Source organism: Mus musculus, chromosome 1 (genome assembly GCF_000001635.26).
Source record: "Mus musculus strain C57BL/6J chromosome 1, GRCm38.p6 C57BL/6J".
Taxonomy (NCBI): Eukaryota; Metazoa; Chordata; class Mammalia; order Rodentia; family Muridae; genus Mus; species Mus musculus.
The window spans coordinates 164,191,847-164,214,755 of record NC_000067.6 but is presented as its reverse complement, the minus strand read 5'-3'; the positions used below and the strand labels follow the sequence as shown (position 1 = coordinate 164,214,755).

At 42.5% G+C, this 22,909-nt stretch overlaps 1 protein-coding gene across 1 annotated transcript in view; it reads right to left on the bottom strand.

Moving 5' to 3' along the window:
- F5 (coagulation factor V) overlaps positions 1 to 22,909 on the bottom strand; it is a 68,443-nt gene that overhangs the window by 5,522 nt on the left and 40,012 nt on the right. The window contains exons 13-23 of the mRNA NM_007976.3: positions 20,123 to 22,829; positions 19,031 to 19,205; positions 15,808 to 16,044; positions 13,027 to 13,234; positions 9,795 to 9,974; positions 7,630 to 7,746; positions 6,833 to 6,904; positions 5,716 to 5,819; positions 5,138 to 5,293; positions 2,864 to 3,008; positions 230 to 381 (exon numbers count right to left, since the gene is read on the bottom strand). Of these exons, the coding sequence (NP_032002.1) occupies positions 230 to 381; positions 2,864 to 3,008; positions 5,138 to 5,293; positions 5,716 to 5,819; positions 6,833 to 6,904; positions 7,630 to 7,746; positions 9,795 to 9,974; positions 13,027 to 13,234; positions 15,808 to 16,044; positions 19,031 to 19,205; positions 20,123 to 22,829 (4,253 nt within the window). The remainder of the gene's footprint in view (positions 1 to 229; positions 382 to 2,863; positions 3,009 to 5,137; positions 5,294 to 5,715; positions 5,820 to 6,832; positions 6,905 to 7,629; positions 7,747 to 9,794; positions 9,975 to 13,026; positions 13,235 to 15,807; positions 16,045 to 19,030; positions 19,206 to 20,122; positions 22,830 to 22,909) is intronic.

Genomic DNA, 22,909 nt, shown 5'->3' with positions numbered 1-22,909 from the left:
CTTTCTGCTTTAAATCAAAGCTCGCAAGAACTACAAGGAAGAGGTACGACTTTTCTCTGAGTCATGGTTAGAGCCGAAAGCTGTTGATTCTGCAAGTCTTCCTAGATTCTCAGACCTGGGACTTCAGAGGCTCACACTCCAGTTCCCAGCCACCCTCCTGTCCCCTGTGGTGGTGGTCATTGTTTGTTTCTGGAAAGTGAGAGAACTCCATTTATATGGTTGCTGTCACCTTGGCTTGCCAGGCGTTCACGCGGCCCTGGGCGTTCAGGCGGGCAAGGGAGGGCTCCCAGTAGTCTCCCCACCACGACTTTTTAAATGAAGATGCAGTAATTTGCTTGTCTTGAATCCGTCCATCTTCCAGGCCCAGTGGTGTGGAACATCCTGTCAAGAGGAAAGTAATATGATTAATTACACAGCACTAATGATCCCTGCGCTGCATTTTGCAACACAGAAGACCCAAAAAAAATTATCACTTCCAGGAAACAGCAAAACAAAGAACAATTTATTCAATTCAAGTGCAAATACCACTCTGATGCTACTAATATATTATTCAATGCTCATACACCCATGACAGAAGTGGACACAGAATACAGCAAGATACAAGAACATGACAAAACTGTCAGAAGAAGAGGAAACTGAACTGACAGCCAGTGTCCCACTCAACACAGTATTTAAGTGTGGGTTCTCCCTTCTTCAGACAGCCGTAGAGTCTCAAGTCTTTGCTTTGAGATAGATGCTGGTTCTGAACAATACGTACCACCATGCAGCATATAATGTCATTTCTGTTAATAACAGAGTACACAAATCCTAGTGGTCCCATTAGGCTATGGAGCTGTTGTGACATCATAGTTGTCATAAGTAATATATAGCCTCTGTGTTTGTGATGGTGTCTGTATAAATCAACCTACTGTGCTAAGACATGTGTAGTACAGTGCACACAGTTATGTACAATTCATAATATTCAATAATAAACCCCAACGTAACTGCTTTGTGTATTGGCTATACTTCTTATCGTTATTTTTGAACACTGTGAAACAGTGTAGTGTTATGCTCACTTGCTCTGTCTCTTGATTGTATCAAGACCACATTGGGTGACTGGCCGGTACTGGGTAAACACAATCTATGATGTTTGCACAGTAAAACACAAAATGGCCTAAAGATGCAGTTCTAAGAAAGGATTCCTGTGGTGCAGCAATGCATGGCTGTACTGAAAGGAAAGTTTCTGCCAACAGAAGCCATGGAGATGTAGTGGGGCTTTGGTAGGCACCTTTTCTATTTTCACTTTCAACATTTTGAACACATACACTCTTTAGAACTTTGCCTGGGCATACTTTTGAGCGTTCTAGGGAAGCAAAGACGAACTATTGGCATAGGAAACCTAGCTAGTGAGTGAAGGCAGCTGACTGTCTTAGTGGTACTATGTTTTTCCTTGGGGGAACAACACAAAACCACAGACATTTTCTTGAAGCAATAGCTTGCTTTCTCTATGTCAAAAAAAGAAAAAAAAATCCTGAAAGAAACATTCACTGCTTGCTATGTAAGTTCCAAAAAGCGAAGAGAAAAATGCCATGCTCCTTCTGTAGAAAAGGAATATTTTTAGTAAATTAACAGAACCTCACCTCACATTTTAGATTTGTTAGACTACATGATTGACCAAAGCTACCACGGACACTGTGATTATGGGAATTACCCCCCCCCCCCGCCCCAATGACTTACAGATCTGCTTCACAGGATAATCCCGCCTATACAACATTTGCATTCTGTATGGGTGGTTTTCTACACTGCTGATATCCAGATACGGGCAAGCGTCCCTCCCTGTGCATAGCTCTTACAAATGTCACATGCAGCACTATCTGCTTTGGTAAGAAGTTGATTCCAAAGTTCAGATACTCGCTTCACGTGAGTTGGGCCTTTCTCCCCTACCTCAGGGGAAGATGAGAGAGCTTCCCAGGGCATGACACACCGTGTGTGACTCTTCATCCCTCACCTAGTCCTGTCTTTAGCAGTCACCTGAGGCCTGGGTATTTTTGTCTTTTACCCCAGAATGCCTGGACGATGACAGTATTTCCTGCATGTTCCTGAAAGTTAAAAATGCTGGAAAGATCATCTGGAGAGATAGCTCAGCAGTTAAGAGCACTGAGTGTTCTTTCAGAAGACCTGCGTTCGATTCCCAGCACACGCAAGGCAGCTTACTACCGTCTGTAACTCCAGGATCCAACACCTTCACACAGACACATATGCAGCCAAAACATCAATGTGCATAAAATAAAAAATAAGCAAATTATTAAAACAATCCTGGAAAGCCTTGTTTTAAAAAAATCAGAGACTAGTCAGTGGACTATTATGACTGTTATTATGACCTAGATTTATTAGATCACAAGACAAATTTCATCCCCTGAAAAAAAAGTAGATGCTTAGGAAGACTCAGGTTCTCACACGAGTCCAAAACAGAGCACAGAGCACACACATGGTTTTCAGAAGTTGAAAGCCAGGTTCAGATTAAAAAAAAAAAAAACGATCACTGATCGATCACTGATCACCAAAAAAAAAAAAAAAAAAAAAAAAATGACAGTGACGGAGAGTCAGGTGGCTCTCACTGAAAATGGGCTGACCAGACAGTGTCCATGACGCTCACACCATGCAGTGAGGAGTGAGGTGCTGCCCCCACCCTACCCCCTGGACTACTAGAACCAGGCTCTGCCTCCATTTAGATCACACTGAGAGTATTCCCTACTGGAATTTGTCTTGCAAAGGTTCTTCTGGAGCCTAAGGCACTGAAGTTATCTAAGAATGCTCCTCTCCCACACCACCCGAATCTTGAGTCTAGAGTGTCCGTGGGAAGGTGGTACTTCTTGCCCCTTACCGTTCACCTCACAGCCCTGCAGCTCCAGCCGAAGGGTGGGTCTATTATAGGATTTTGTTGGGTGTATCCTAATGTATCTAGCCACAATGGGTGGGTCAAGTCGATTCTCTTTTATTGTAGAGCCATCTGAATTACCAGTAAAATACTAGAGGGAGAGAGAAAACCATTAATAACAATTCTCTAAACACTGACCATATTTTTTTTAAAGTCCCATCTAACAAGTTTTGTAAGGTTCCTTTATAGAAATGGGATCAATTTAATTTGGTTTGAAAAACTAATTGTGGATATGTCTACTTCGAGGAAGCTATTGCTGATGCTCTTTTTCCTGTCCTTCCTCCTGTTATGTAGAAACTTGGGACTATGCATAAAAGAAGAAAAGAAAGATGGAAAGAGGGCATGAAGAAAACAGACTACCCAAGCCTCTCAGGAATCAAAGAATAACATGGTGTTGCCCCCCCCGCCCCCCAAGGGGGGGCTTTTTGCTTACTTTGTATGTTCCAGTCTTATAGGTGAAAAAAAACCCCACAACTCTCCTTAGATAACTGTTGTAAACCATCCAACTATCACAGGAAAACAAACACCCAGATACAAGCCAAGCATAGAGGCAATGGCGATAATGAAAGGGTTAGACTTTGAGGCTCCTGGGACAAAAGTGGTACAAGAACCATCCTAGGAGCTCCAGACTCTTCCCAATAAGAAGCCCTCAGCTGTGTCAGGAGAAACCAGTGTGGAACTCTATATCTACTCAGCAGCCAAGGGAAGCAATGCCTCCTAAGGTGTCCAGGGAGAGCCTGGACTCTGACCTCTACCTGGCGGTCATCAGGCTGTGCCCCACCCCCTTTCTCTCACAGAGAAGTATCGTAAAACGTCCATTTAAAACAGAAGCAAAGAGTAGATCTGCAAGACAGAGCACAATTGAAGCCACAGAAGAAAATTTAATAAAGGAATTGGCACTTGGAAATGATGGGAAAACAAATGGACAAGTCTGCAGCAGGCCTGATCTAAAAGTAAAAGAGAAAAATGATGATACCAGAGATTACATAAGCAACATTGCTACAGACTCTGACTCTCTGATGTCAGGAGGATTGGAGGACAACTAGTATTAGACCCTACACACATGACCAGCAACTTAAAGAAAAAAGGCAACTCATATTTTAAATGCCACACAAAGTATCATAAATCACCCAATATGAAATAGACTATTCAGATATTCAGATAACCTCCAAACAGCTAATGAAAAACACTGAATTTAAATTTTCCCACAAAGTGCCTTTCAGGTCCTGATAGTTTTATGGGTGATTTCTGCTGAATGAAGCTATTCTCATGGACTTCAGAAATCACATCCAGAACACAGAAAAGAATACTTCCCGATTCACAGGAAGTATTGATCTAGGCATCTACATGTCTTCTATTACTGTGGTATTAAAGCTTGAGACAATCAAATTACAGAACCATCAAACTACATGCCGAAGTCCTGCATAGATATGGATCTGAAAATCTTGAAGGCATGATTTTGATGGCTATCAAGTTTTCTCTCCCCTTACTGGTTGATATGATAAGCACCGGAATTTAGGATTTTCTTTTTTAGTGATTTTTATCTAAGCTACATTACAAATATGTCACTACTAGAAACAGTCAAGACAGCAAAGAAAAAGTAGCACGTGGTAAAGTGATTGATTTACATAAAGTACCAACAGAAACAGACTCAAGGTGTTTGTGCAATCATGGCAGACAGGCTCTCAGTGTTTGGATATTATTCTTGGGGGAGGAGCCTGGGAATGAGGAATGATCTAGGCATCTTGTCTGGGCTCATGGAATACCAGACGGGAGTCTGTAAGTCCTCTGGCATGTCCTCTAAGGTGGCCAGAGAAGGACGGTGCCTCAGAGCATCAATGGATGTCCACAATCACCATAAATCAAGGTGTGTGAGATACAGAACAAAGTAAAAGGTGATAGAAAAATCAAAACCCTTTGCAGACACAAGCAGTTCCTAGCATAGGGGCTGTGTTGAACAAGGGTGGACACTGCGCTGAATACTGCTGCCAATCTGTTTTGAAGTGGTACTTGCTTCAATGTTTTTCCTTTCAAGTTCTGCAGAGATTTGAAGATTTTTTTATTGTACAGACCCATCATCATACTATCATTTTCACTTCCTAAGACCCTTAGAAAGCCATTCATTCACTTTTCTAACTCCCCGAAATGCAATTTGAAAGGCTACTGCTATGGAAAGCCCAGCGTGAGCCTTAAGATTTAGCTAGAAATGAGTGCTCAAACCATCACGCTCTTCCCGCTCTTCCCTCTGAAGATCTGCCAGTTGGTTTGGTCAGAGCTGTAAGCCACTTGGAACTCCGTGGTAAAGCAGGACTTTAGGTAGTGTTTAGCACCTTGGGTTTGTATCCCGGTGACTACAACTTCCTTCTGCATGTCCACCTGCAACACAGTCAAGCGAGTAAACAGAACCATCCTTGTTAGTGAGTCACACCTTACCGTAACTCAAGCTATAATCAGCTTTCTTTAGCATTGGGAATACCCAAGGTCTTAGTAAATTCATTAAGTGGCGAGGTACAGCCCACAGTTGAGCAAAGCACATCTGAACTTGAATGTCAGTGTGGACACTGACTAGCTGTGCTGCACTTTGGGAAAGCAGTTGACACCTTTGTTGCTGGGGTTTCTTTCATAGACTGAAAATTACTTGACCTACCTCTCATTGTCAATTATGAGAAAGCAACCACTGAGAACAGTAACTACATCTACTCAGGGCTGTTTCCTTCATTGCCATTTCAAGAAACAACTAAACCCACGACCTGTGTTGTCATCATCGTAACCAATATTATGAGGTTAGTTAGACGTACCTGGATCCAAGGTTTAATGGGAAAATCTAATGCAGTTTTTTCTATACTCCAAGCATTGTATGAACCAGCATTGTTTAATCGTGCTAATCTGGGCTCCCAATAAGCTAAATTCAAAAGAAGAAAAAAAGGAATTTGTGAATTAATTTATTTTTGAAAAAAAAAAAAGTCTTGTTGTATATATAGACCAGGCAGGACTAAAGTTCACTGTTTTTCTGCCTCAACCATATACTACCATGTCTGGCTTGAAGAATTCTCCCCACCCTCAATAGAAAACTACCAACTTCTCAAATAAGTTTAGTACAGCAGAGAACCAGACCTATATGCTATAGTTATGAGACCAGGCAGGTGACATGAACTTTGGCTGCCAAGCTAGTCCTCAGTGATGAAACCTTGGCTTCAGGCCATGTTTAGTCAGTTGTAAGCCATCATCCACCCTTTCTAGCACATAGGTCATGTTTGTGTTTTCTCAGTTATGTTGATACGGCTACTGCCGAGTGTGCCTACCAAACAGGAAGACTTGGGAGGAATATGTGGGAACCTCATTATTCTTTTGATGACAGCCTCTAGATCTCAGGAAGGGATTTGAGGCAGAAGGAAAAAAATTTTAAGAGATACTTTGATCGTAATGTTTCTTGACTAGATGAATGGCTAGCATAAACATTGAGACCCTCTTCCTTAGGTGATAGAACCCTGTGAATCTTGTTGGAGGTTTTGCGTGTGAGTCAATGTAGGTAAGATAAACGGAATTTGGGAAATAATTACAAGGTCATAAGATAAAGTTATTTATTCCCTGCCAATTCCCTGTAGAGCTACTGGGCTGCCTAGGCGGATATATCAGCAAAGTTGAATTCTTGATTTTTCCTAGAACAGGCCCTTTGGGAACAATACACATCACAAGAAGTGGAAATGATAAATGTATGAATAGGATTTTTGCTCCTGAAATATTTCTTCTTCCTCTTCCAGAGGAACCCCATAAATGGGGTTGTTTCATTAAGCTATAGCAGACGAAAGCCTAGAGAGAGGAATTGGCTCATAGATGACTGTCATGCATAGCTTTATGAGTTGCATACTGAGACTGTAGGCATGGCCGGTCACAGGCTATGATGTCCATACTTACTCAGATATTCCGAAGCCTTGATCTGTGAATCAGATATGACACCAGTGCTTAGTCCCATTGGCATCTTACACTCTAGGAAAAAACAAAAACAAATGCTTTTTGCTCAGAAACTACATATGACAAGTAAAACCTCTATGTCTAGAGATTATTTTCATTTACCATCCATGATAATGACTCTAATATGCCCAGTTAGAAAGAGATAAACACTCAGCAAGACTGGTGCTTATCTGAATAGTAACTAACACAGCAGAAAATAACTGGAGTCTTTAAAACAGTATGTTTAAGCTGATGTCCATCTGGTTGTATTTTAAAGCAAACTATTTACATTAAGGACTATTACTCATAAGAATGCACTCTTGGCCATTGACCTGGAAAGTACAATGCTATTTACATCTTGCTCAAGGAAAGAAATACCAGATAATGGGTACCTGGATGTGAGCACTGTAGTTGGTAGTCGACAGATGCTTGGCAAGAACTGCTCATGAGTGGAGAGATTACTGCCTGTTACTGCAGAATTCTGATTACTCTTTCTGCTCTACTCTAGGAACTTAGAGATTTTCTTATGTATATTTTCCCATGGATCACAAATTAGGAGGAAGGGCACTTTCTATTGGTTCCCCAGTCATGGAATATTTGACCTATTTGTTAGGGTTGTAGAGATAATTGTTATGTTTTTAATGGTCAGAAAAAAAAGCCCGTCTTCACATTTTCACACTTGCAGATTACTTTCAATCTGGAAGTTGGAAATAGTCTAGTACTAGGCACTCCCTCACCCGTAAACAACATGCAAGTGATACCTTTGTCTATGATGAGAAATGGCGTTTGCATGCCAGCTACCTGGTTTTCTCCAACCTCTGTGTCTAGGAGCCACCAGCCAGGCTTGGATGCCTTCATTTCAAGAGTTTTAAATGAACCTAAAATAGAGAGTGAGGACAAAATTACAAACTCGATGGTTAACACATTAATGTTGTGACGGAGCTCTCTATGAATCTTGAAGTCCCTGTATCCCATGTGTAGGAGACTTTAATTAAAGTGGTGCATTTCTCTTGAGGTTGTTACAGATGAAAATGAACCCAACAGCAGCTACAGCACCAGCACCCACAAATCACCAAAACTAGGGTGGGGAGGTACAGTCAGGAGAATGCTTGCCTAGAATTCACAAAGTCCCGACTTTGACCAAGAACCCTATAAACTGGGCACCTTAGTATATGCTGCTAATCAAAGTGCTCATAGGAGGAGGCAGAAGGATCAGGAGTTCAAAGCCATCTGTTACTGTATGGGGATACAGGAGACTATTTTGAGCAAATAAACCATCAAGCAGACAAATAAGAAAAAAATGCTACAAATAAATAACTTAGACATTAAAAAAAATCTATCAGCTCCCCTAAAAAGGAATTTTTATTTATCTGTACTGTTACAAGTTACCCCATACACAATTCAAGTACAGTTCCAAGTTTCAAAATTACTCAACTTTATGGCTATTAAATATGTTTTCTTTCTCTCTTCTTCTATGTTAATATGTAAGGAATAAAAATATCCTTTCCTTATGGTTTCAAATACTCTTAAAAGTGTACATACATGGGTAAAAATGTATATAAATTATTTCAGAAAAAATGAAAATGTTTCTAAAACCTCTGCTTATTCATACTGACACTTGATGTCTACTCTGCCAATTGATCCTATGCTTAAATTCCATTGATATAATTTAGGACCAGGTCCCTGACTGAAGGTAAAACTTAACAGTGGATGACTATTCATCTCAAACACAGTGAGCAAGATTTCTCATCTTCTTCTCTTGTGAAAATATGGGCTGAATTTGGTGGTCCATCCTGTGTCTGAAGTTAAACAGAACATCACTTTCTATATTTCTTAGAAAGTGGCATGGAAGAACCAAACAAGAAGCCATTTTTCTGTCTTCTTAGTAAAATGGACCCATCTGGACTTCCATTTTCACATACAAGATCAACTCACACAATGACTTCCTCCTTGTCAACATATGAGACCAATTTACACAGTGACTTCCTTTATGTCCACATATGAGATCAATTCACACAGTGACTTCCTCCAAATTCAAATATGAGGCCAATTCACACAATGACTATCTCCATGTCCATATATGAGACCAATTCACACATTGACTTCCTCACCCTAACTCCTGCAAAGAGATGGCCTTTCACTAGATCCTCAGACCTTGGAAGAGATGCAGAATCCTGGCTCTCCTCTCCAAGACCTATGCCTATCCAAAGCCTCTGAGAGTAAAGTCGCAGTAGATGTGCATCCTAGCTAGTGTCTTAGGTCTTCAGTGGCATCTTGCCCTCATAACCCCTTTCACTAACAGGTCTCCCTGGAAACAACTTAGGGACACAACAACAAAACCCTCACTGATGACTGCTGTTTGTTTAGATCTACACTAAACTAACCCTCCTACTTTCACATGCAAAGCTCTAAGTACCCCATCAGCTCTTAGAGTCATTAAAAGGTACCTTCCCTCCAGAGTCATGGATCTGTTCAAGCTTATGATTCTCAGAGTCACTTCCTCAGAAAGTCAGGGTGAAGGTTTCAGAAGTGGATTACAAGAATCCAGAAGAGCTCAATTTAAGTTTCTAATCAACCTCCCAATAGCAACTGTTTCTTTTTTCCTGTGCCTTGGTGACTTATCTTGTCATGTACTTAAATCTAATTCTAAAGACACAGGAGAAACTGCATGGGACACAGAATCTCTGTAGAACCAAGTGGGCTCACAAATCTGTCCTGCGAGGTGCCTACACACAGCTCATAGGAGATCTGTTTTGTGTTCTGTATACAGCATGGAAACAGAGCTTTGCCTCAGGATCTAGATCTTCTCTTCTGATTCCTTAAATGGTAGATGTACAAGGAGAGAAAGAGAGATGGCGCCCTATCTCGCTTACAGGTGCCCCATCTATTCCTTAGCAGGGACCTCTTCCATCACTCAGATCTTTACCAGGCAGAAGGGGCCAGACGCCTAACTGGTGCTGTTTGGTCCTATTATCCAGCAGGGTCTGGCCATGGAAGTGAACCACGTGAATATCTCGGGAGCCGCCCATGTTCAGCAGGTGTAGCCTCACCCACTCTTGCTCGTACATTCTCAGGCCGGGCAGGTTGTAGATCATCCCATTAATTGCTGAAAGGAAAGAAAGTTGTAATCATTTAAGAACTTGTCTCACAAGGAGGAGTCAGGTAGGCTTCCCCCATCACCACCCATCTTCCTCATTGCCAGGCATTTCTAGGCCTACGCAGATATAGAAAGAGTTCTTGGCAGTTCCATAGAACCAATAAGAGGCTGAATTAGAACTTCCAACACCTGCAAAAGTATGATTCAGCTCCATTTCAAAACAGCCTTTGTCTTTTCCCCTAGATTTTGTCCCTCTCCTGCTTAAGGCTTTGCCCATTTTCCCTTCACATGATAGTATAAATGTTCATTTGCTGCAGAAGAATGAGAAAGGGTGGATAATGCAAAGCCCTAGGGTGAGAGTAAATGACAGGTTCAGTGTGTCACACTCTCCTTGTAGAGACGGCTCCTCTACCTACATCTCAGGTTAGAGTCTAAGTCAAGGTAGTGCAATGTTGTATCTACATTCCTTTAGTGAAATAGGTGGATTGTGTTTTGTTTTGCCTGGAACTCACTTTTTAGCCCAAGGTGACCTTGAGTTCAAGGCCTTCTTGATTTCTCCTAGGCCATACTACCACTGTTTGCCTTTGTGTGTGTGTGTGTGTGTGTGTGTGTGTGTGTGTGTGTGTGTCTGGGAGTATGTAGTATGTTTATGTGTGGTGTATGTCTGTGTGCATGTGGTGTGTGTGTGTCTGTGTATGTGGTGTATGTCTGTATGTCTTTGTGTATGTGGTGTGTGTGTGTGTGTGTGTGTGTGTGGTGTATGTCTGTGTGTGTTTAAAGCACCTGATACAATCTTAATTGTTTTAAAAATATAACACAAAAAGGTTAATGATAAATCTTGTTGCTACCAAAAACCGAAACATAAGCAAGGGAAGAAATCTTTTCTTCAAGGGTTCGTTGTAGGATTTTGGAAACCAGTCAAGAAAGCTTTTTGGAAGGAAAGGAGTTGAAATCATTTTGGCACTTGTGAAATCACACTAAGTGTGGGAGCGCCTAGCTACACACCTGGGCACCAGCCCTCAACCCCATGCTTCAGTTTCTATTAAAGAATCAGATGTTATCAGAGGTGATAATTGTGTGGGCATTGTTGGAGGCTGCACCAGGATATGGGAGTGAGGACTTTAAACAGAACTCAATGAACATTTGATAGATGGAGCTGAATGACAGGATTTGTTCATTTATTCATATATCTCCTGAGCACATGCTACAAAAGCCAGGCAGGGGCTGGGGACTCTAGAGATCTGTTTGTCACATAGCCTGATAAACACTGTAGGTTGGAATTGCATAGAGCCCATGAATTATGAAGCATGTATTGAGTACTGAAGCTGTACTAAATGTATTTGACTTTTTGAGAAAATCAGGAAGTATTTCTTAGAGGGCATAGCTGAGAGACAAGCCTGTCTGACTCTGCAGTCTGTACTTTCTTACTAGACTGAGGGGACTTCTAAAGGGTGCACATCCTGCTCATGTGAGCAAGCACCAGATCTGAGAGGCCTAGAGGGGAGGGGATGGGATTGGGGGGGGGGGAGGGGAGGGGAGGGGAGGAGCAAAAAACACTATTTGTAGTCTAATAGCTGTCTGAATCAACTATATTCTATTTAACAGAATTTTTTGACATTTGAATTTTTAAAATCTTTAAATGTTTTCCTGAAAAGTAGACTTCATCCTTCATGGGTGGGATTTTTACAACAAATCATTGTTTGCCTGCTTGTATCTCAAAGTATTTTTACAGGTGACATTATTGAAATTCTCCCGGAAGTAGCGTCAAATACAGAAGAAGTGTGTCTTAAGTGTGTCACCGATACAGGGCTACCTAGCATCAATGGTTGGCCAGAGGTGGCATCTAATGCTTGTTATAAAAATATCTTGACCTGTATTTGTTTGTTTATGTATTTATTTATTCTTTGAGACAGATCTCACCGAGTTGCTCAGGCTAGTCTCCAACTTTCAACCCTCCCACCTCAGCCTCCAGAGTGTTGGGATTTTAGGCACTTGCAAGCTTTTTCTCCCCCAATATTCTAACAGACTCATTACCTAAAGCACAAGACCTCAGTAATCAGAAGTTTCAGGCCAACTATCTCCATTTTCAAACTGTGAAAATAGGCCTTTTTCACTTGCTTTTAAATTTATGTGTGCGTGTGCATGGGTGCATGCATGTGTGTGTGTATGTGTGTGCATGTGCCCAAATGGCTGTGATTTGTATGTGTAGATAAGAGGCCACCTTTTGGGAATCTGTCCTTTCCTCCCATCATGCAAGTTTGGGATAGTGGTCCTTGGGTTTGGGGGGGTGGTCCTTGGGTTTGGGGGCATGGTCCTTGGGTTTGGAAGCAAGTGTTCTTCTTTGCTGAGCCGTCCTAGCATATACCTGTCTTTATTTTCTTCTGATTTCTAGCTGTTGCTGTTTTGACTGTACACTAAGCCCTTCATTCAGCCTTTTTCTAAAACTGTTTTGTAATTAACCTGCCAATTTACAGGCCACAGGCAGATCAGAATGGGGCAGATCAAAGGACTTCTGAAGCGATACTTTTCCTAGTGTGACCTCCTAAGGACTGGCTGTCTTGCCAGTGTCCCGTTATATGGCTACTCAACTTCCTAGTTCCTTAAATTCTCAGGCCACCTGGCATAGGTGCTGCCTGCAACTGCGAAGAGATGGGCCTCCAAGAGCCACTCTGATTTCAGAAGAGACACACATGTGATCATGTCTTAGAGTGATTACTCACATTTTTAGAGAAAAAGAAACAAGGTCATTAGTGTCATAAAGAGTGATGCCATGCTCACTCCAATGAATGCTGCTATCTGGGGCACAGGGCCCACTTTCTTGTTGGTTTGTCTGGCAGTAGCCCATGCGTGCTATCCTGCACTCTCTCAATCATCTTTAGCAGGGTTTCCTACCAGCCAAATCCTGACTTTAGGATGCTGACTTTAGGAACCAGGCTTAATTGATGCTCCTGACTCCTCAGGAACACCTAAGGTCTAATCTTGTGAAGACCTAAGTGCAGGAACCGCTGTGACCTGGTGCGCTTTTACCAGAGAGTAGATGGAAAGACAAAGGAAAAAATACCGTAAAACTTGTGGGCATTTTTCTCTTCTGGGGATTCAATTCTCCGTGACCCCTTGGACTTTTCATAGTACCAGCTCTTCTTCTCATCAAAGACCATGAAGAGTAAGACAAACTCTCTCATGTCCATAGGCAGGTTGCGCTCCATGTGAAGTGTTCCTTTCCGGCAGATCAGAAGGGGGCCGATCAAGCCTGAGTGGATGTCCCTCTCCTGGAGGAAAAGAAGAGCAAATTGCAAACACTTGCCTTTCACCTGGATCGTCTTTTCTCTTCTGACAATCACAGCTCTCGCTTAACAGAAAAATCTCATTTTAGAGGCTCCCATCTTGAAGATCAGTAAAGACTAAAACTGGGTAGTTATCCTTTATCTGAGCAACAATAACATTGTCAACCAAATGGATACCATTTATTGAGTAATGATACTGTGTTAAAGGCTTTGTTTGTAGTAGCTTATTTATTTAATCCTGACAACTATCCTAAATGACAAATGTAAATGCATTCATTAAACATGTATTTACTAATTTCTCCCCCTTCCCTCTCCCTCCTTCTTTCTCTTTCTCTTTCTCTCTATTTTGGAACTGGGAACTGAACTGATTTTCATTCCCAGCCTCTTGTAAATTTTTCAGGATAGGATCTCACTAAATTGCTCACATCGCCCTTGAGTACACTCTGAGCCAGTTTCATAGCCTCCCAAGTAGCCGGAATCACAGATTGTGGCCACCATGCACACCCTCTATCTTATTTTAACTTTAGAACCTGTGGTTATAAGGGTAAATTGTTCTCCTAGTGCCCCTGTAGTGATAGAATGAGTATTTACATCTACGCCTAGAAGAGCACCCACACAGACACGTCGGGGTGGGTGTTGCTCAGTGGCAAATATTTGAGCATATAGGAGACCTTGGGTTTGATGCTCAGCATTGAAAAAACACACGAAACAACAACAACATCAACAAATAAATAGGAAACCGAGTCAGCGCGCTTTTTACTACGGGAAAAATGAATCTCTCTTTCTCTTCACTGAAACACATGTGCATTTACTACATGAAGCATGTGGTTTTGAACCTTGTGTATGCTGTGGAAAGATAAGTGAAGATCCTTAAATTGTCAGTGACCAGGTTATAAAAGCTTATCAGGACTGTTCAAAAAGAATGTCAAGGCATTTGTCTACACCCGGAGGGGGGCTCTCTCTGTCTCTGTCTCTGTCTCTGTCTCTGTCTCTGTCCCTTTGTGTGTGTATGTGTGTGTGTGTGTGTTACAGTAAGTGGGAAATTGCATCCTCTATGACAGAGAGGCACAGTGGGTGGGTGGCCAGGACTTGTTCCCCTCACCCTTGCCTGAGGCTAACTCAGCCTGTGCTGTGCTGTGCTGTGTCTGGCCCTGGATTCCATGCCTGGTGCCTTTCCCCAGGAGCCCCATGTTCAGTGGGGCCCCACATAGTCAGAGACAAGCATGGTATTTCTTGTGGCACTGAGTTCAGAAGGCTCTTGGGAACTCCTCTGCCCTTGACATGGGCTCTGTTTCCTTGTTAGTTGAGCAGCCTTTCACATGAGGTGGGGGTCGTCACTAGGCCTGTGATGGCTTTGACCCCTTCACCTGCTTCCAAAAAGTATAGACCTCTGGTATCCTGACCTCTGGTATCCTGACCCTGGTAAAAATCAGCCATAACCACTCATCCAGGGGCAAAGTGGAAGCCCAGATACCTTGTCTTACAAAGAAATCCGTGTTTGAGGGCCAATCTGAACCTTGGCTGCCCTTTCCCAGGTAGAGGGCTCTGTGTTTTGTTGGCCGTGAACCTGGGGAGAGTCCTCAGCCACCTCTTGTCTGGTGTCTCACTGTGCAAAGGCCTCTGTGTCTCATGGTCAAGGGGAAAGAAGGCAGCTGAGCGTATATCAGGCACTGCATGGATGCTGGCTTCTCTCTGGCTTTCCTAGGCGCTGAAGGCCAGCCAAGAGGGCAGGGGGATTGGCACAGCTGGCCATGATCAACACAGTTTGTCTAGAGAAACAAGTTACTCCCACCTTCCTGTGGGGGCTGCTTGGGGGGTGGAATGTGCCTGGATTATTCCTCTGGGGACACCGTGGCCTCCTCCCTGTGTCCTTATTTAACTCAGAACAGGGTTGACTTATTATCAAAATACAAAAAAAAAATCCTTTATTAGCAAAGGCTACTCATGAAGTAACAAATTGAATCTCCTTCTGCTTAATGGGAGCAGGGAAAAACTTTGCTCCTTAAACTCCCAAACCCAGCATGTGATATGTGCCCACACAGTTGGCTCAGTCCTTGCCTGGCCCTCTCCCGACCCTCTGCAGTCCCCCAAAGCCTGTCTTAAGACTAAACTACTTTAAAATTGTTAATGATCACATTTCTCTGTGAGCACTCATCATTTATGTAATCCTCATCATGTCCGTTGGATGAACACTTTTCTCTGCGCCCTTTCTGATGAACTGCATGGAGAATCCCTGGTGTTGGCAGCTATACTGGGGATGGCAGCCCTTTCTTGTGCCCCATAAAAAACAGGAGAGACTTTTTTGGTGTGTGGTGGTGGTGGTGGGGGTCTCAGGGTATGTTAGATTTTAAGACAGGCTTTCTTTGTGAAGCCCCGGCTGTCCTGGAACTCACTCTGTAGACCTGGCTGACCTCAAACTCAGATCCACCTGCCCCTGCCTCTCAAGTGCTGAGACTAAAGGCCTGTGTCCCCACTGCCCAGCTCCCAGGAGAGACTTTTAACAAGAAATGGTTAACTATGGTTCTTTAATGAGGGAGACATTAGAACTTGAAACCTACCACATTCACTGCAGAATAGTAGGCCCAAGCCCGGCAGGCAGAACCAGGGTTCTCTGGCCCTGAGCGCTTGGTGGCATGCCATACATAGGTGTAACTGCTATTGGGCTGGACAGCATCATCTTCCTGAAACCATTCAGGAGATTCATCTTCATAAGTCTTCCCCTCTGAGGATTTTTCATAGGAAAGTCCGTGAGCATGAAGAGAATACGGTCTGGATGCCAAATTTTTAAATCGAACCTAGAGGAAAAAACAAAACAAAACAGTGACCTACAAATGTATTAACATACCAAGAAACAGCAAACCAAAACCCACAATGCTACAGGCTGTGATAGGCAGTTATGATATCAGAGCTAGGGTATACTGGGTGCCTATAATTGCAAATTAATTTATGCATATTACTTGATCTATTTTTATCAATGATCATATGAATTAGGACCTGAGCAACTCACCCTAGAAACACAAAATGTGTTCTTAGGCTCAAGCTAAGCTACTCTAAGTTACTTCTCTAATGGTTTGAAGTGTCCATTCCAGACTCATGTGTTGGGAGCTTGTTTGGCCGGGGGACTTCAGGATGGTGATTATACCATAAGAGTTCTGGCCAACAGATAAATAGGATGGCAGATTCATAATCTGATCACATTGGAAGGTGGTGAAAACCAGGGGGTTAGACCTAGATGAAGAAAGAGGCTCTCTGGGGCACATCCTTGATGTGCATATCATCTGCTTGGTCCCTTTTTATTGTCTGCTTCCAGGACTCCACAAGAAAAGCAGCTATGCCTCACCTCATGCTCCCTGCCATGATACTCTGCCTCGACACAACCCCACAGAGATGGAGGACAGGTAACTATAAACCGAAAGCACTAAACCCACAAGCCAAAAGAAACCATTCCTTTTAAATAGTTCCTCCTGTATATTTTGTTACAGCAACAAAGATCTAACATGCCCACAAGTGAGATTTGAACCCAAATAAGGTACAGTTCTTGATTGTCATAAGCTTTTAGATTTCTGGTGAAGAGAGACAGACATGAGTGAACCCAAAGCACGACTCTGGATATAAGAGGAGCTATGCACAGAGTGTGAGTGGGTTTGGGAGGGTCTGCCTTGGAAACACAGCTGCCAGCTGAGTGTTTAGGAGAATTTGGAAGAACCCATGGAAAGGTTCTCAGGAAAAATGGGATTGGCCTTTGTAGAATGGACAAATCAGAAGAGGGTCATTTCAGGTTCCCAGAAGAGCAGAAAGATGTCTGCAAGGGAAAGCCTGCGTGTGGCTAGGTTGGGAAATGCAGAGATGGATTAAGACCCCTGGTGACAGTTGAGACTAGGCATAGAGTCATCATCAGACTCATGGAGGGAATCTTCTGGCTGCTTTCCTCTGTTACTTCTAGTGACCAATCACTCAGCAAAACTTCCTATGTCTTCAGGGAATGTATAGAGTCATTAAGAGACTTATATCTTACTGTTGTTTTGTGCCCCTCCCCCCCAAACCATGTGTTGATGATGGCTTAGTTGCCAGCCTGTGACACTTTGGGAGGTAAAACCTTTGGATGTGAGCAAAGTGCTTAAGAGAAGGAAGATAGAGTACTTGGAGCATGCCTTGAAGCGATCTCAGGACACTGGCACCTCCCTTTCTTTCTCTTTAAGTTCTAGCCACCTTAAAGGAAGCAACCATCTTGTCCAGCCTCTATGGAGGACCCAAAGCAAAGGAGTCAAGCAGCCAAGGATGAAATCATGGGCTAAATGTTTTTCCTCCTCCTTGGATTCTTTTTTTTTTTTTTTTTTTTTAAAGATTTATTTATTTATTTATTTATTTATTTATTTATTTATTTATTTATTTATTATATGTAAGTACACTGTAGCTGTCTTCAGACGCACCAGAAGAGGGCGTCAGGTCTCATTACGGGTGGTTGTGAGCCACCATGTGGTTGCTGGGATTTGAACTTCGGACCTTTGGAAGAGCAGTCGGGTGCTCTTACCCACTGAGCCATCTCACCAGCCCTCCTCCTTGGATTCTTATCTCAGATGTTTTACCACAGCAACAGAAAGATGACTAAAACAGATTTCCATTGTCTTTTATGATTGGTTGGTCTTGATGTGTTGGAGTTCAAGGACAGGGTCTTACATATCACATACTAAGTGGTTACTCTACCTGCTGAGCCATCTCCCCACCCTCTGTGTGCTCTTTGAAAAAGAGCAAATGGACACTGACAATTTGGCAAACACACTAGTAAAAGGTTATGTTTTTGGACACAGAATGGTTTGCTTTGGATCCACAGCATGTTCTCATGTGTTTTGTTTTGTTTATTGTTATTATTTTGTTTATTGTTTGGTGTGTGAGAGGTGAGGTAGGATGGGGGAAATAAACTCTTTTATGATGTAACAGGCTAAAAAATTTTCCATCTTGTCTTAGCTGAAGGCATCTTTGGTTTCTAACCTCTGCCTTGAAAAGTACTGTGGGAAAACACCCAACATTGTTCTAGAAGCTCATGGTCAAACGGCCTCAGCTAACTGCATATTCTTGGCTTCTGTTTTACTGCTTGCTTGCTTCCTCCTGCAACTGCCAACCAGGATGTAGTTTTTCTATGCTCTTTGTCTTTAAAAACTCCCTATAATATGCATTCTGTGGGGCTGCTCTGTGAAAGTATTTCTCTCCAGGCAGTCGCTGGCCTGCTTGATAAAGACTTCCAATTTGAATTCTGGTTGTGCAGATATCCCAGAACAATAAAAATAAGCTATTGTCTGGGAACTGGATACAGGATTTTGAAAGCAATCAATGACTAAGTCTGGTAAGATACTTAAGAAACCGGCTCATTTAGGGCAAAGGGACATTTTTACTCTGATTTCTAGTTTCCTTTCATTTCACTATCTTCTCTCTTAAGAAAGAATGGGGACATTTTTATAAATCAATGCTATTGCTGTCCCCACCTCAGCCATGGGATACTGTTGACTCATTTTCCATGTTAGCTCAAAACAGGCTGGCTTCAGCTAGAAATTTCAGTGCTATTTCTTCCAGATTAAATCATGTTCACTGTTAAAAAAAAAAAGTATAAAAGCTTTTCTGTAGCTCAAAAATTGTCAAATAGCCAAGCAGTCTTGGTGGGGAAAGAGCACAATTATATGTTAATTCTGAAGCCAATCACCTATAGTTTTGTTGCCTCCACCTTAGCAATGTTTGGTGCTTGTGGCATGTCCCCTGGAGATCTAGGGGGCCCGGATGGTGACTTACTTGGATCACATCATCCACTTCAGCCCGGATCACAGGACCGAGAATGCCAAGGTGCTCCTCATATTCTGCCCGAGGATCACGACTTGTAAACGTGCTATCAAGGTATTTTCTGAAAACGACTTTCTTGTATGTGGTGTCCTTTGGAGTGTGGCCTGTGTCTTCATGGTCCATTTCACTAAAACAACAGCAATAGCATTCATTTAAAAGAAGAAATTTAAAAGTGTTGGAAAAATTTACAAGGGATAGTTCAGTCATTCAGGGTACCCAGGTTTGGTTCCCAGCACCCACTTTGGGACATTAAACCACTTGTAACTCCAGTTCTAGTTATTAATATATAATATAATATAATATAATATAATATAATATAATGGATATTCTGGCATCTGTGGTGCCAGGCACACACATGGTTCACATACATACATGCAGATACTCATACATTCATATAAAATAAAAACAAAGAAATTGAAAAGAACTTAAGAAGTAATCTGCTTGGTAGCAGAGAATATTTAGTAACCATTTCACCAATTAGCTAAATATATGTAAATGGAAACACAGGTGACTACATGTGTTTTAATTTTCTGCTCAAATATATTTTCTTAGGTAAGATTTCTAGGATCTTTTGGGCTATGTCAAGTCTCATTTATTAAACATACATAGTATTACTATAGTCCACCCAGTAATTTCCTTTAACAGTCCTATAGTATTTCTACAGTATGTATAATAATTTGACGGATAAGTGGCCTTGTACCTTAAGAGTGGCTATTCTGAGTTTTGATTTTGCTAAAGCATAATTATCCCCAAGATTTTAGACACTGCTCTGAGCAAGGATTTTCATGATAGGACTCTCAAGATACAGGTACAAAACATAAATGGACAGATGGGATACCACAGACTTCCACAGTAATGGTCTTGTTTTGCCTGGGTGTTATCTAAAGCATAGAAGCTAATATTGGAAATGGCAAAGGAAATATCACTGGAGGGTCAGACTATATAAAGTATAATTTGTTCACCATCATCCCAGAAGAAATATTGTAGGTGATTTTCATAACAGTGGTGACACAGAATGAGAGTGTAAAAGAAAACTAGCCAAACCTTTGTGCAAACTCTGCGTAATTCCAGGTTATTTCTTCAGCTGCAATATAGTAGAATTTTTTGTGTCCACCGTGGCCTCGGAGGTACCATGCTGCGATAGTGTCAGGATTTCTGGAGGAATTGACATCTGTCCTAGTGTCTGTTCTGTAGGGGTCATTATAGGTTACAAAGTCATCCTCGGCATAATCTTCATCTATTCTCTCTGGCTCCTCACTTGGAACAATCTCAACGTCGTCTCCATCTACTCTACTGAGACCTACTACAACAAGAGGGTTAAATTTCCTTGACAAAGAAGTGTTATTGAGTGTGGGAGATGGTGAAGGAGGTGGTATGTGAGTGAGATCTGGATGAGGAAGAGTCCGATTCAGTTCTGGAAGCGATGAAGCCTGACCAGAATCTGGAGGGTAGGATGCTTGATCAGGGTCTGCAGAGGATGCTTTGTGTCCATGATTAAGAGCAGGGTTTGTCTGGATGAGGTCTGGAGAGAGGGTCACTTGACCAAGGTCTGGGGCTAGGATTATCTCATTAAAATCTGGTGAGAGGGTCAAGAGGCTGAGGTCTGGGGAAACGGTCACCTGACTATTGTCTGAAGGGAGTGGCAGCTGATCCAAGTCTGGGGAAAGGACTGTCTGACCAAAATCAGGAGAGAGAGTCAGTAGGTCTGTGGAGGAGGTCTCCTGGTTTTGGTCTGAGGAGAGAGGTACCTGACTCAGGTCTAGGAAGTAATTCTGGTTGTCTTCAGGAAAAAGAGGCACCTGACCCAGATCTGGGGAAGAGGTCTTCTGGTTATCAGAAGAAAGGGGCACCTGACCCAGGTCTGGGGAGGTGATCATCTGGTTGTCATCTGGAGAAAGGGGCACCTGACCCAGGTCTGGGGAGGTCGTCTTCTGGTTGTCATCTAGAGAAAGGGGCACCTGACCCAGGTCTGGGGAGGAGGTCTTCTGGTTATCATCTGGAGAAAGGGACACCTGACCCAGGTCTGGGGAGGAGGTCTTCTGGTTGTCATCTGGAGAAAGGGGCACCTGGCCCAGGTCTGGGGAGGAGGTCTTCTGATTGTCTTCTGGAGAAAGGAGCAACTGATCCAGGTCTGGGTAAATAATTGTCTGATCCAATTCTGGAGAGATGGTAAAGAGGCTTAAGTCTGAGGAAGGGATTGCTTGGTCATCATCTGAAGAGAAAGATGACTTTTGACTTTGGTCTGGAAAGAAAGATGTTAGACCAATGTCATCAGGGTAAAAGTCATGACTTAGGTCATAATCAAGCCCCTGGCTGAGCTCTGGCGGAGAGGATCTGTAGCTAGGATCTGTGGTAGAGTGTGTTTGATCAGGATCTTGGGCAGGAAATGTTGGAGAGTGTTCCTCTGCGGGCACTGACTGATAAAGATCTAAAGAAGAGCTCATCTGCTCAGTGTCATTTTTCGAGTACTGATTATAGTCAGGAAGTGACCTGTCCGTACTCATTGAAGGAGAGGTCTGGTTCAGGTCTGGAGAAAGAGCTGTTTCATTGGACTTGTGGAGTAACAGTGAGTGATTAAGTAGTCTCCTGTCTGGAAATGGGGAATGGTTATGTCCTCTCAAAGGGTCAAAGCCCCTTGGAGATAGAGGACTGTGTAGTGCAAGCTTCTTATTTTTCTTCTTCTTCCGTGTCCTGATGAATAACTGTCTTTTCTGAAAACCACTGTTTTCTTCCTCCTGTCTTACATGTGGAGATTTATGTCCAACTCCAGAAAATGTTGGGAGGTCACTTGGCTTTCTTGTTGTGTTTGTGTGAGAGGTGCTCTCTCCCCGAGGTACTGTGATATTCTGATTTTGAGGACTGTTGGTCAGCTTATCCACATCTGTGTCTTCACCATTTGCTGCTATTATTTCATAACTACCCTTTTCAGAAGCCACACGCCATCGTCTATTCAGAAATTTGGAAGTGATCTTTTGCTTTAAGGGTATCAACTCGCTAGGAATGTCCTCCTCAGACTTCATTCCAGAATACGAATTCTTTGGGTTTGAATGCCTCCCAGTTTTACCAGCTGGCGCTTTCATCCAGGAGAACCTGTGCTTCATCATGTGGGGTCTTCCTGTCTTGATGGTTTTAGGTTTATCTTGTTCTCGATTCCCAGATCCTTTTGGACCAAGAGGAAGTAGGTATACCATTGTGATGTTTGACTGTGGATTTTCCATATCATTTTCATGATATGAGCTGGAACGATGTTCTGTAGAAGAGTTGAGGACGAAGTTCTCATCTAAGCCAATGAGGTTTCTAAGGAGGGTACCAGCCACGGTGGCTCCTGAGCCAGGAAGTGTTCTTTGAAAGTCTTTGAGGTTATTATTGATGATTTTACTAAGGATTCGTGAAGAGTTTGAGTCAACAACTCTGTCTGTGCTTGGAGATATGAACTCAGAGCTGTTCTCCAGAGCGAGAGCAGTGAGATTGAACTCATTTTCCTCTGGATTCAATGATGAGTTTTTGAATGACCTAATTCCTAATGATGACGCCAGTAAGTACTGGTAATCATCATCTTCGTTGTCTATGCCAAATTCATTTTCTAAGGAATCATGAATTCTCCGAGTTGTCATGGATGTAGGTGCAGGAGGTTCATAAATCTCATATGAGTCCTCATTGTCATAATCCCGATTACACTTAACATCTCTGAATCTCAGTCTTAGGTTTCTGCGTTTTGGATTGGAATTCATGGTGGTCAACATCCAAGTTCCTTCATAAGAGACAGAGAAGAGAAGGCTGAAAGCTCAGGAAAAGTTACAAAAACAGGAGGATCTGTTGGAGAAAAATTTT